The sequence below is a fragment of the Strigops habroptila genome, chromosome 17 (assembly GCF_004027225.2).
Source record: "Strigops habroptila isolate Jane chromosome 17, bStrHab1.2.pri, whole genome shotgun sequence".
NCBI lineage: Eukaryota > Metazoa > Chordata > Aves > Psittaciformes > Psittacidae > Strigops > Strigops habroptila.
Window position 1 is genome coordinate 1,802,482 of NC_044293.2, and position 14,119 is coordinate 1,816,600.

Below are 14,119 nucleotides of genomic sequence, written 5' to 3' on the forward strand. Positions count from 1 at the left end.
AAAGCTAGAAGCCAAGAGCCTCTGGCTTCCACTCCTGTGCTCCCCTCACTGTTTCATCTCTTAGGATTTTGACAGAAGATACTAAGCCAGAATGCTCATGCTGAGAGCTTTGCTAAGGTGGATGCTTTATGGAGTCTGGCTGCCTTGGTTAGGGCACTGACAATGAGGTTGCAGAGCCAAGCCGTTCTGGGATGAAGTGGATGATTTCTGGATATAGGTAGCTAGAGGGTGCTGGACAGCACTGTTAGAAAGAAACATCATTCCAACAGTCTGATGTGTAGACCAAGTCTTCCCTTACCTCTTCAGCCTCTCTCTTCATGCAGTGAGCTAGCAGGGCCTCTTTGTGCTCCAGCTCCCGCTCCAAATCTACCTGTGAGGGGAGTAGAAGAGTCAGCACAAACTGAGCCACCAAAGTGCGTGCCAGCTCTCAGGGCATCATCTTAGGGCATCACCTGCTCCATACCTGTTGGTAGCTGGCCTCAGAAAGCTGCCTAAGCATTTCATCCAGTTTGGTCTGATGCTGCTGTAAATGCCGATCCTTCTGGCACAGTTCTTTCTGCAACACAGTAATCGAGAAACAGCAGAGAAGTTGTGGGTGGCCCATTCTTGGCAGTGTTCAAGGCCAGGTTGGATAGGGCTTGGAGCAACTTGGTCTAGTAGAAGGTGTCCCTGCCCATGGCAGGGGTTTGGACCTAGATGAGCTTTAAGGTCACTTCTACAACAAACCATTCTGTGAAACTCTTCCATGGTTCTATGATCAGGACAGTAAGGCTCACAATCATCTTACCATGGCAGGGAAGGTTATGCCATCTGCCAGGATCGGGTTCTTCTTCAGGCTGACTTACGTAATGTGTGTACTTCTACCTACATGTTAGAACTACGTGTCAAAGCTTGTTTTGAAAAGCTCAGTCAGGTAGTAGTAGCCTGGAGTCCCCTTGCCCAGCAAAGATCCACTACTGAGGCCAGACAACTGTCCCAGAGAAAACAGATTCCTGAGGGATCAATGGACAATCAGGTGGCCCAACCCAACCTGTAGGCTTCTGCACAAGTGTTAGATACTCAGCCAGCCACCACAGAAAAACCATGACAATAAAAGATCTATAAAAAGCTGTGGGCAGAAAACTAAGAACATCTGATGCCTCCATCTCATTACAAACATCCATGGCTATTGCAACTTATTAATTATCCAGAGTGCCATTCCCAGAGGTGACTGAGTGCCAGGGAGACAGCAATCACATTCACAAAACTGAAGAACCACCAGATGCTGGCCCCAGCAAAGCCTCCAGTGAAGAGAGGTTCCATTACCTTGTATTCTGCCAGTAGCCGGTTTCTCTCTTCAACCTTCCTCTGAAGGTCAACCTGCAGAAATAACAAGAGGTGTGAGGTAAGTGTTCCTAGAGAGTGACAACCTCTTTGCTCCTTGCTCTAAAGGGTGATGAAAAATCTGCAGAGTTCAAGGGAGCTAGAGTCTAAGGATGCAGCCTTTTGGACAGGACACTTCCATCCTTGCCTTTCTCTCTCCACAGGGAGACTGTACATGGTAGGTCCACCTGTCAAAGTGCCTCTTGCTAATCCAGAGAGCACAGTGAGGAAGGAAGAATGCAGCTGTACTGAAAACATCATGGAAAGCACCACCCTGTTTCAGCTGAAGGTCTTGGAGGACAGGAAGTGGGAGTGAAGAAGAAACTCCAGCGAGTCCCACAGCTGGCTAGTAGACCATGTGCAGTTTTCACTATGCAGAGACCTTTGACTGGTCGTTCACTATCCCACGACCCCAAGAGCTATGCTGCAACCACCAACTCCACACCCTGTGATTGCTGGAGCCCTCAGGGCCACCAACCTCCTTCTAAAATAATCTAACCCTCAGCAGCACAGTGACTCACGTTCTGGTTGTGCAATTCCTCCTTGTCCATGTTTGCTCTCAGCAGTTCCTGCTTTAGCTGAAGAACTGACGCATCCTGTTGAATCAGCCTTTGCTGTAAAGCATCCTAGGAAAATATGTTATCTGTAGGAAGGTGCAAGACACAGGCAGAAACCCTTCCCTGGGAAGCAAGTGACCTAGATAAGTGGCTGTAACACAGTAGGGCCACTCAGAGGGCTCCAGAGAGCCCAATGGGCCCTCAGTCCTTCTGCCTTTCTCTTCCATGAAAGTGATTTCCCTGCCAACATTCTAGCCATCTGAGACAGAGGGATTTCTGTGCTTCTACCTGGATTTTCTGCTCCAGAAGCAGCCTGACAATTTACTCTTATGGAAGGAAACAGCAGTGTCTTTAGAGGGTCTTTTCAGTGGCCTACAGCTATTGTCTCCAGCCATACATCTGTAACATCCAGGGAGCAAAAAGAGGCCAATGTCAGCTAAGGACACAAGGAAACTTAAGCGCTCAGTGTGACCTAGTCTCTCTGAAGAGGCCAAAGTCAGGGCTAATTCTGCACCTTTCACTCATTGTTATCCAGAAGCCACGAGCTCTACCTTGGATAGCTACTGCTGTTTGCTTCCTTCACAACAGCCTGACAGGCTGCTCTAAAAATACCTCTGCTCAGGAGTATATTATTAGTGTTCAGAACTCCAGGGGGAGGAACTGAGCAAACAGGAGCCAGGACTGTGAACAATGCTGCAGCTGAAGAGGACCAAGATTCTCCTCTTTTTCCTCTATTGTCAAGAGTAAGTTCACTGGGCCAGTTCTACTGTGCATACCACAGGATGGTGGGGGGAAAGCTGTGAGAACCAAGCAGGCATCCTACACCTTCTGTTTTCTTTAGGGGAAACAGACAAAAGAGAGGACATTTGACCACAATCCTACAGACACAAACACAACTCAGGAGACCTAACCTTGGGCCTGCCTTAACTGTAGTCTCTTCCTGGAGCTTGAAACAACCATAGGATCCCCCACCTCAAAGTCCCCTAAATACACCTCCCTCAGAGGTGTATGGTTGCTTCTGGCCCTACCTGTGCATTGCAGACTCTAGTATTTATGAAGGGCCCCTTTCCTCACCTTTATTCCCTGTAGGTTTCGAGCTTCTTGTTTGTATTTCAGTAGCTCCTTCTGTAAATGCAATACAATCTGATTAAATGGCATCTTGTCACCCCTTCAGAATCAACCAAAGTCGGTGTTCTCTGTCCCCAGATACCTGCTCCAGAAGAAAGCACATCCCACCTTTTCCCACAGATCAAAAAGTGTGTCAGGTCCTGAGTCATTTTAATGAGTAATACTCAATAGATTTTAATGAGTAATACATTTAATGGGAGCTATCCCACAAACTTTTATTAACTGCTAATATGGATACAATAAATGCTTCACAGCCATGTATTGTGAGAGCTCTCTGGGTCAATGAATTATGGTCTCAGGCAAGCAGGTATCTACACTCCTGGAGGGATGGAGCTCCCATGCAGAAGAATATGGGAACAGAATTAGAGCCCTAACAGAATACATCCCCTATGTCATCCGCCCTGTTGTCCACCAACCTCCCGCTTCAAATCAAGTAGGGCAGAGCCTGCCAAGATCTCTAGACCCAAAACCTCTCTTTCTCCTCTAACCTTTAAGTCTTGATTTTCTTCCACACTCTGGTCCAGGCGACTTCGGATTATGATCTGAATGTAAAATACCATGGTTGTTATCGTGCATGACACCTGCCCGTGGCAGAACACTGCAAAGGGCAGCTTGACCAGAGAAAGGTAGGTACAGCAGTGCACTTACCAGCTGCTCTTCAGGGCATGCTCCACGTTCACAAAGTTCAAAGGACCCTTCCTGCTCGTCCTCAGGTAAAGACCCATTGAGCAACAAAGCCTGGGAAGATGAAGGAAAAAAATCCCCTCAGGGATTTCAAAGGAAAATAGGCTACCTGCAGCTCTGGCTAACAGTCATTGATATCAACAGTCTCTAAACAGTTTCATTTCCTATTTCTGCTGACTTATTCCCCTCAAAAACCAGCAACTTTTTCAGGAATGAAAAAGAAGACCTATCCCCTGAGAAAGCTCTCTCAGAGATATCTATCAGCCAATAATCTTGCCCACAGAAAGATACCAAACAAGGACAACTACTCGGATTTTTGGGCAGTGAAGTCTGTCTCAGGCTTCAGTCCAAGTGTAGCTTTCACTACAGTAACAGATTTGAAGTCTAAAGCAAACTGAACCATGTTTACATTGTAAGGCTTCTCTTCTGGAATGAGACTGAAGTATCCCCTGCTGAAAGAAGCTATTCTCCTCACCATGTATCTACAAAAGGCTTTAGAAACAGGATGTTCAGGGAAGCCTAATTCTGTTCTACACTAGCCAAGGCTGAGACACGTTCAGAACTGTTGTCCAAGTGAGGGAAGAGCCATTGCCCACACAGACAGTGAAAATCGTAAGCTATGCTCTGTGCTTCAGGAAGGCTACTAGCAGCACAGCATTACCTCCTTCAGCAGCTCCAAAGTAGCCCAGATGGCTACGGAAAGATGCCAGAATTCCTACAGTAGACTGAACCCGCCTGAAGGAGGAAAAAGTGCACTGTAGGAAGTGTGATTGGCAGGACCAAGCCAGATCCCCAGCGAGATATACCCTAGTGGTTTTCCCTAGCTTATGGTTTTTACATAAGCTGTTTCTGTTTCTAACTTCCAGGACTCCGGGCATCTCGTATGCGCCAGGATGTTGGATACAACTGCACGCATTGGAAAGAGTCATGCCTCTTTCTTTCAGTCAGATTTCTAGTTTATTTTTATTTTAACTCCATGGCTAAAACCAAAATACCCCATTTGCAGCAATACTCCAGTTCAGCCTCAAATGACTTCAATGCTGACAGTTCAGGTTCTGCCTGCTGATAGAATCTTCCACCACAGAGCTGCAACTGCTGCCAAACAGCAAATAGTGATCTGTACTCAGTTAATGCAGACGTTTCTTGGAAAACTGTTTTCTGAGTGCCTCCCAAACTCTTCCCAGTGGGACACTCAAGCAGGAACCACACAGGAACATAAAAAGTTGCCACAGTTTTAGTGCCTTTTGGGGTATACATACATCAGGTCCTTGATATTTTGATCAAACTCTCATGAACTGGAGGCTCTTAAGCATTGAGCAAGAGCAGGAAAATCAATTAATCAAATCCAATTTCTTGGCTAACAGCATCAGCTGCCTCTTCCTACTCCCAGGGGATGAGGGGGCAGCAATGCCAGCTGCTCACCTCACTCCTGAAACGTGGGGCTAGGGTTGGAGGAACAGAACATGCCAGTCCCTCCAGTGCTGCCTCTCCCTGCTCCCAGTGGGCACATAAAGCAACTGGATTTTACTGGTGAACAAAGCCAGGGTTGTTTGGGGGTTTTTTTTGAGTCTCTTGTTTCCTGCCCATTGTCCATGAGGAAAATGGCCTCTGATCCGCACCCACCCTCTGTCCCGGCTGCCTATGCTTCTCACACAATCTCTGCTTTGTTTACTGGCACATAAATATTTACAATTCAAAGCCAGTATGGTTCCCAGCACAAATAGAAAGGAATATCCCTGAGAGAGTTCAGGGTCTTTACCATATGGATCAGAGGCTCGACTCCCCATGCAGAGTCAAACACATTGGGCTGAGGGTCATTGGTCGGGGGGGGGGCTGGAACAGGGCAGCAAGGAAAAGGCCCCACAAATAAATAGTTTTGTAGAGAATGTGCCTAGCTCACTGAAAGACTGATGCAAGCCTGTGTGACCCCTGATCAGCTCTGTGAATCTTGATTGATTTCCTAAGATTCCTTGTCTCTCTGCATTACTTCCGATCACAAATCACAGAAAGACTGCTCTATTCTCTCAGGCTGCTAACAAAACCTGCAGGCTGATAAGTGCGCTGGTGAAGAAGAGGAGTCCCAGCCCCAGCACATGGGAAAACACTGCTGCATCTCTACATTTGGCACAGTAACAAACGTGCTTTGCACAGTGCCAGCACATATAGGAGTCAGCATAGCATCACAGGACAGGGGACCGAGGCAATGAACCCACCTTAGGATCTGGACTCCAACCAAAAGCCAACACAGACATAATCACCTTCTCAACACAGGCTTTGTTTTAGATTCTCTACAGTGGTTCCATTCTTACCTGCATTCAGTGTGCCCTTTGCCCTCTCACAGTCCACTTAAATTACTACCAGTGAATATCACTGATCTTCAGTCTTCATAGCAACATATTCTTCCTCTCTCCACACCCTTCTCTCTCCCTCCCTCCTTCCCGAATAAGAGCCTTAAATCATGTCAAGTTCAAGTTTTGGGGAAGTCTGAGCTAAGAACAGGAAAAGGTTGTGTCTGAATTGCACAGACTGGTGCTAAAATCCTCTCTTTGAAACCCTGGTAAATATACTGGGGCTGGGGAAGTTGCAGCTATCTTTCTTCCTTCCCTCGGCTCTTTTGGTTAAGCATGCTACACAGTGATGGGGGACAGGCGTACCCTGCCTCAAGCAAGACTTTAGCTGGATCCATCTGTCTTCTAAAGTACATAGGGGACATTGGAAAGGACAGTTTTGTCATTCTCCATTCTGGAAAAGGTGACCAGCACCAAATCTCCATTGCAGGAGCCAAGAGGGCCTAAACTTAGCAAGAAAGGAAGATGTCGGAGTGCCAAGTCAGTAGTATTCTGTTGCTGGATAAGGTTTCCACTGGCTGCAGCCAATATACCCCAATACACACTATCCACACTACCAGAAATACCTCCTCATTCTGGTGGGAAAAGAAATGTATGTGGAAGGGAATGCTGGCTGAGAAGAAAATCTACTACCTGCAAGCCTGAAATCATCTTCTTCGCTTCCTCCATTTCCTTTTCCAAATGGTCCTGTTGTTCCAAAAGCTGCTCCTCCCATGAATTCTCCAAATATGGCCCAGGGTTCCCAGCTTGCCACTCAGGCTGGAAATGAGATTCTGTCTCTTCTGGAAGAGAGAGCAGCTGAATGTGGTCATGGCAGACAGAGGAGTCCAGAAAAGACACAATAATTGCCATCTGTCTACACTAACTATCACTAACGAACCAGCATGTCTTCTAGCCTATATCGAGGAAGTTGCTACAGGTGTGACATCTTGTCTAATCTCAAGGATTTATGCCTCATTCTATATGCAAAGGATGCTTTCTGAATACACATGTATCAAGGATAAGCATCCTTCCCCTTTGTTAACTTTGCTGCATCTGATTCCCCATTACTGGAGATTTCAAAGCACACCACAGGAGACAATACACTGCACCATGTGTGGCAGAAAATACCTAAGGGGAGAAAAGCAACTGTGGGATTTGAAGAGCATTAGTTTTAGAGAGTGCATCAAGGACCCACTGAAGGCAACATAAACAGTATTTCTACTTGTCAAATAACGTGGCTTTCTCAAGGTGGACAATACACCTAATTCTAAAAAAGACTTTCCTCTTAATAGCAAGTTTAATAGTCTTGCATGGCTTTTCTGATCCCTACAGCATAAGCTGAATCACTGGTTAACTATCATCCACTGGCTAGCCCAAGCATTTCCTAGGAGAGCTTCTCTGTCACTTGCTCTTGGATGCTAACCAGAAAGAGTTATTATTAGGCTGCATTTCTGAGAAGGAAAAGAAACAAACAAACAACAAAAAGGAATTTGAAAACTTCTTTGAAAACCTGCCTTTCAATCTGCCTGAAAATTTTGAGTGCAAACTGACCATATCACAGGGCATTTGTGGCAATACAGCAATGGATTTCTCAACACAAACACCACAACAACACTAAACAGTTCAAATCTTTGCTAAGAGCCACTTGACCTATGTACAGATGTGCTGTAAACACAGACCCTTACACAAAGACAAGTTACACATCATGGGCTTGACAAGCTCACACGGACTCTTTAAGGGAATTTTGAAAGCTTTTTTCAAGATGGCCTAATGAGGCTGTGCTGAAAACATTCACCCTACAGTGAAAGTTATATATAACCCTTAATCTTTCTCCAGAGCTTCTTATTTCCCAAATGCTGTTTTGCAAGCCCCCCAGACACTGCCATATTATGGCATGATTGTACTCTTAAAAGTTTTGAGATTTAACGTGAACAGAATCTCTACATTCATTTCAGTCACCAGGGAACTTTTCAGCAAGTTTATAATAGAAGCAAATGCTAATAAAAATGTGAGCTGTAAAGCATTATCTGCAAGGTACCTGTTTTAGTTTCTGTTTCTTCAGTGTGGATGATCACAAGTCTTTCCTTCTCCTCTGATGGGGCTACGGTGGATTCGCTCTTCACACTATGGATAGGACTAGGTGAGGTAAGACTGCAGAGGAATGGAGAAACAGTTACTTTAGTGCTGCTCAGTGAACATGCGTGCAGGCTTGTTGAAACTAAGAATTACCTGCATACTAGAGAAGCCATTAACAAACCAAACTGGGCATGTAACTTTTCCCTCACTCTACATCAGTGTTATAGCACACTAACTGATAAGCAGCAGAACGTGTCTCTTTATTTTCCTTAACCGAATGCAAGTTTGAGACTGTCACCACAGAATTCACTCACGCATATGACACATTCATATGGTCATACAGGGGTAAGACCAACTCTACTGAAGGTCTGTTCAGAAACAATTTAATGTGAGCCTTATATTCATACTGCAAGCTGAACAAAAAGCCACCCAGCTTGCTTCATCTCTTGTTCCAGCTTCCAGAAGCACCACTTCACTAACTTGAAATCCCCAGGGCAAAATATTCTTAGAAGTCAGATACCAGTCACTCATGTTCTTAGGTTAAAACTTCTTGAAAGTACCCACATCTTGTCACCGCAGCCATCTCAGCTGACTGTGAGGTTCAAGCAATCTTTTCAGACATTCTTCCTAAATGCATCACCCAGACAACATCAAAAGGTAGCTGAAGCTCACTGACCCATTCAGTGTACCTCTAAAGTCGCAGGAACTAATCCTTGCAAGTGTGAGCAGGAGTTAATTTTTCATTCTCCCCAACATAGAAACAAAGGACAGAGAACAAAAACAAAACAGTGCGGAAATAATATAATAGGTTTAGAAAAATAAGAGGCTTCAACAGCTCGTCTTCCGCATCTTCCCAGCACTGCTGCCACATATTCCACAACTCTCTCACAGAATCAGAAAAGCCCTGCAATAGAGATGGAAATGACTTGCTAGCAGCTCCCGTCTGGTCCACTCCCACAGCCAGCGCTGGCCTACTTCTCATTTATATTACAGACCTTCAAGCAGTCTAGTGTTAATGGTCCAGACTAAATGGACTTTCACCATGTTAAAGGAAGAAATGAATGCAACTTACTGAGTGAAAGAACAACCATCTTCTAATGGGGATCTCTAACAGCTACAGTACCTGTTCTTTCCCGCTCAAACAGAGCACACATGACTGTTAAAGGGTTCCAGGGAGGGTGGGGTTAAGTGGTCCTTACAGGTCTCCATAACATAGACAGTTTTACAGATAATTGCTTAGGAATTCCTTTGTCCACAGTCTCCTTTCCAGGCAGCTTCCCTATTTTAAAAGGCCAATGGGTTCACATCAGAGACAACCTCTCAAACCATGCCAAACAGTCAAAGAGCTACTGAGATGCACTCAGATGAAGCAGTAGCACAGATCAGGTTGCCCCTTACATTATGCCATCAAGTTAATGCTGGAAACATTTCTACAGTTTCTGTATTGGTCACCAAATCAACAGATTATGAAATATCCACTGATGTAATTTGTTCTTTAAAGTACATAATTCATGATTAAAGCATGCAGAAATAAGTGCTGGGAAATTAAAGCTATTCGAGACAGATTTATGAATGCAAACTGTTCCACTTTATTGCTTTTACCAGTTGGTTTCCTAACCCATATCCTTTCTCCACCGAGTCCCAGAGTTGCCAGTGCCTGCACAGCCAAAGCTTTAGGGCAACAGCCCCAGTGGTAAGTCTGAATTCTCATCATTTTAATAAACACCCCATCCCTGCTGTTTCAAATGACAATGGCAACAATCGCTCACCATTTGACCTGCTTCCCTCCCATGATCCCACTTTAACCTTTCGCCTCACAGAATCCGTTTCCCAGGGAGCCTCAGGATTCTGGCTACAGACATGCCTTGTCCCTTCACATGCTCAGAATTCAGTGCAGAAGACGCCAGGTCCTGTCAAACTACCGGAGAAATATTTTCAAGCCAGACCGCTCCACGTTAGCTGACAGATTCACAGCAGAAAGGGAAAAACAACCAAAACCCTCAGGGTCTTTGCAAGAAGCCGTCAGATGGCAGATCAGCAGCCCACACACATGGATTTGATTCCGGAGTCAGGGATTCTGCAGCCTAGGTTTAGCTTTTGCTGGTTTTCCTCTCAGGTTATTTGTTTCTTGCTGCTGCATTTTGGTCAGCTGAACACCCAGTTGTTTTCATCACGAGGACCGTGATCGGAATTGCCAGTGGTGTTTTCTCATCCCATTCTGCCCTCTTTAGACTCCAAGCACCTGCTGCAGATGCCAACGAACAGCTGAGAGAAGGTGCTCCTGCAAGCAGTAGGTTCCCTCTCCTCCAGGCTTGGATGCAGTGTCGGAAGACGGCATGCAGTACTTCCCAGCCCTGTGCACGGCTTCCTCTTCCTCGATATCTCCAGCTCCCTCTCCCTCCTGCTGTCACACAGGCTGTGCAAGGCAGAGCCTTTTCTCTCAGATGCCTGGCTCAGAGTGGGGGAGGGAATGCTGGTGGAAGGGGAGGGGAAAGGGAGATGGATGGGTGAGGGGCTCAGTGGCCTGGGAATCCATCTGATTTTGGCAGTTTTTCCATGAATCATTTCAATTGCCTTTGCTTATTAGAGCTTTTGTCTCTGGGAATTCTCTTATTTGGGCTGTGAGCTCTCTCACTGAAGAGTTAATGCAGAAATGAGCTGATGCTAGGCAGGGGATGCTGCCCTGGGACAGACACGACAGCAGCACAATTAGATGGAGGGGGGTGGCTGCAGTTAATAACCATATCACTCAAATAAAAGAATAGTAATAATAAAAAAAGAAGTGGCTTGTTTCTCCCAGCCAGTTCTCATAACTAAGCTGGTACATTTCTCTCGGGAAGGAAAGAGAAGCAAGCATCTTGTTTTCATCATGAAACCTGGCATCAGCAGAAGGCATCTCCAGGAGCTGGAGATCAGATTGCTCCAAATTTCTTTGGATAGATCACTGATCGCTTATGTGAAAATTCTCCTAGTATGTCCTGTCAGTAATAATATCGCCATTACCATATGGTAAGAGAACTCATGACATTATGGGGAAAACCAAAAAAACACAGAGTGATTAGGATGCGCAGAGAAATTTTCACTCACCCCCAAAATACAGCCACATAACAGCAAAGCAGCATCTGTCTGACAATCCGTTATAGGGTAGAAGAATACACATAAAATACAACAGCTACCTTAAACTGAAGAATGAGTGGAGGGAGCAGCATGGTTCACTCTCTGTCCTACTGAGATCATGTTTGAACAGTCAACACCAAAGTCCTGTGACATTAGCCATGAAATCTTGTTGCAAAGAGCAGAATTTTTACATATCCCCTGCAATGACAGCTCCAAAAGTACACTCTCTACTGACATCATGTGGAGGCAGAGGTCCTGGCGCACATGGAGTTTCCACATTCCTCCAAATGTGTATGTCTGGATTCACAAACACGAGCTCACAATGATACACAGCAAATTTGGGGATAAGTAAAAAGTATTTTATTTCTTTCTTCTCTGTTGGGCCAAGCAACTTTACTTCTCAGGTATGTAGATGCCTTTTGTACTATGGAGCATCAAAAGTGGCCTGAGAGATGATGTGGAGACATCCTGCCTGCTGAGAAATTGTCAGTGGCAATCTGTCCTGGGAGAATGAACCTCCTCACTTCCTTCCAAAGGCTCCACCTGTACATTCAGGTTGCCAGTAAAATCTTCAGCTGCATCCTTCCTAATCCTATTCCTCTGGTCTCACTGAGGAACAACTCCAGAGCTTTAATTGTCACTCAGAAGTTCCTAGCTCTTCGCTATGCAATCATATCATGAATGAGATCAATTTTATCTGTGGGAGAAACAGCAGTAAGCCACTGCTTCATGTCGTTTCCTGAGGCTTCATTCTCCAGATCAGGCAGGAGACTACATGCTGGCAATCCTCTTTTCTATCAGAGCTAACTAGATCACAGTGATGAGAAAGGGCACTTTAGGCAATATCAGACAAAGGTCCATGAGGGGACAGGTCATGGCAATAGAGGTCCTTACCTGGAAGTGTGGGACTCCAATGGCATGTTCTGCTGCCCTTCATACTGCTGCACCAGTGCCCGGACACTCCAGTAGGGGTTTTCAATCTCCTCATCCATGTTGCTATTTCTGGAGATAATAATCATAGAATGAGGGAAGCCTCACCTAATAGGAGCAGGAATTCTTGTCTCCAAGAAGGAGGGTAGGAAAGCTAATGAAAGGAAGGTAAGGAGGGGACAGCTAGAAAACTGCTGATCAAGGAAATTCTCCTAGCAGGGAGCTCCATTCCATCTTCTTGGTGTGAAGGAAACGCAGGCACACAGGCCCTCCCCTTTTAAACTCATCTCTAATTCTGTGATTAGAAAACTACAAAAGCTCTGGGAAGACAAAGAAAAGAACAGAATTTGCAAATAGCACAAGGACTTGCTTTTCTGAGGGACTCTTGGCTCAAGGCATTTGCAATGGAAACCTTTAACATTCAATTTTTCAACAAGATATAGCATTTCAACCTTATTTCCAAACTGCTTCCCTTGGGCCGATATAATATGGGCAAATGACCTTCAGCTGTGTAAATTAAACCCTCAGTAGACCACCATCTGGCTGCCATTTAAATGTCATTACTATTATTATTATTATAATCCACATGGTACCTTTTGCAAGTGTTAAATGTGCTTTTCAGAATTACTTCCATTATATACAGAAGCATTCCTTCTGTATATGGATCACCTCCCTTCATTATCGCCAGAACTCCCATGCTTATATGGTAGGCTGCATCAGCTGATTAACAGTACACAACACTGCAACTGCCTGTATAGCAGTAAGTGTAACACTGGGATGAACAGCAATGTAGAAGATAGAATGGACTTGTACAACAAGTTCAGTGCCTCAATTCTGGGAGTAGCTGCTCCCAGATCTGTAACCAGCACTTGTAATTAAGACCATACTTTCGTTTCACTTGAAATGAGAATGTGTCCAAGTAGACAGCACCGAAAAGGGCAGTGTGCTCAGCATGAAATGGGAAAAATGAGGCAGCAGAGTTCTCTCTGGCTTGGCCATAATGAACTGTTCTCTTTTCCAGGAAGATAACAGAGATGTAGCAGTTATTTTGCTGTAAAACCTGAAATGAACCTGAGATGCCCGCAGGCAAGAGGCACCCAGGCTAGGTCAGTACTCCCCTTTGCTAGGCCACTATCTATTTAGGTTTTAGCGAGACTGCAGTGGTTTGCCTCTGTTTGTTTGCCCAGTAGCAGAGCTACCTGACACCAGGAATTGTCGGGATAAAGGTGGATCTATTTTAGAAGAAACTGTGACATCTGCTGACATGATCTGACCTCACAACCAGCGAAAACTCATTACCTCTGTCTGCGCCGGAAAACGTCCCGTCCGGATTGCAAGACATCTTGACGAACATCTGCCAGAGCAGCCACTGCCCCTTGGGCCACTGCAGCAGCTGAGCGAGGCCTGTGACCTGCAGACGATGCTGACAAGTTTTTCCCCACTGTGGCAGCAGGGCTGTGATTCATTGCTCTACTGGAGCCTGGTTTGAAATGAGCAGCTAAGGCCAGGATCAACCTCATGATAGATTTCAAGTTCCCATCAACAATATCTGCAAAATGCAAATAAAGCCAAGGACAACGCCATTAACATGAAGTCCCACCACAGCTGTATCTGACCAACAAGCATGAAAATAATTAAACCCAATGGGACCATGCCAGTAAATGAGGACTGTGCAAAAAGGACTGCATTTCAGCATTGATGCTTAGCTCTCACTGCTTTGTACAGAGCAGCAAACTGACTGCACCTACAGATCCCATGTTCAAATACTCTGAACAGATCTGAACCTTACCTCTATGGCCATTCCAGCTAACAATCCAGTAGGTTATGGGACAGCACATGATAATTACTGAATGCTCACTGGAAAAGTACAGCAGTTACTGAAGACTACCACTGTGCTAGCAGTCACTTTAATTAGCACATGGAATTTGCATTTTT

At 45.3% G+C, this 14,119-nt stretch overlaps 1 protein-coding gene across 3 annotated transcripts in view; it reads right to left on the reverse strand.

Moving 5' to 3' along the window:
- DIXDC1 (DIX domain containing 1) overlaps window positions 1-14,119 on the reverse strand; it is a 34,799-nt gene that overhangs the window by 6,430 nt on the left and 14,250 nt on the right. For 2 of the 3 annotated variants that reach the window (XM_030505356.1, XM_030505355.1), the window contains 11 exons: window positions 13,484-13,733; window positions 12,149-12,256; window positions 8,100-8,212; window positions 6,713-6,861; window positions 3,696-3,785; window positions 3,536-3,589; window positions 2,994-3,044; window positions 1,884-1,988; window positions 1,306-1,359; window positions 464-556; window positions 299-370 (listed from right to left, as the gene is read on the reverse strand). In XM_030505356.1, the coding sequence (XP_030361216.1) occupies window positions 299-370; window positions 464-556; window positions 1,306-1,359; window positions 1,884-1,988; window positions 2,994-3,044; window positions 3,536-3,589; window positions 3,696-3,785; window positions 6,713-6,861; window positions 8,100-8,212; window positions 12,149-12,256; window positions 13,484-13,733 (1,139 nt within the window). Of the gene's footprint in view, window positions 1-298; window positions 371-463; window positions 557-1,305; window positions 1,360-1,883; window positions 1,989-2,993; window positions 3,045-3,535; window positions 3,590-3,695; window positions 3,786-6,712; window positions 6,862-8,099; window positions 8,213-9,906; window positions 12,118-12,148; window positions 12,257-13,483; window positions 13,734-14,119 lie in introns of those variants that run through there. The other variant, XM_030505357.1, reaches the window with a different exon arrangement.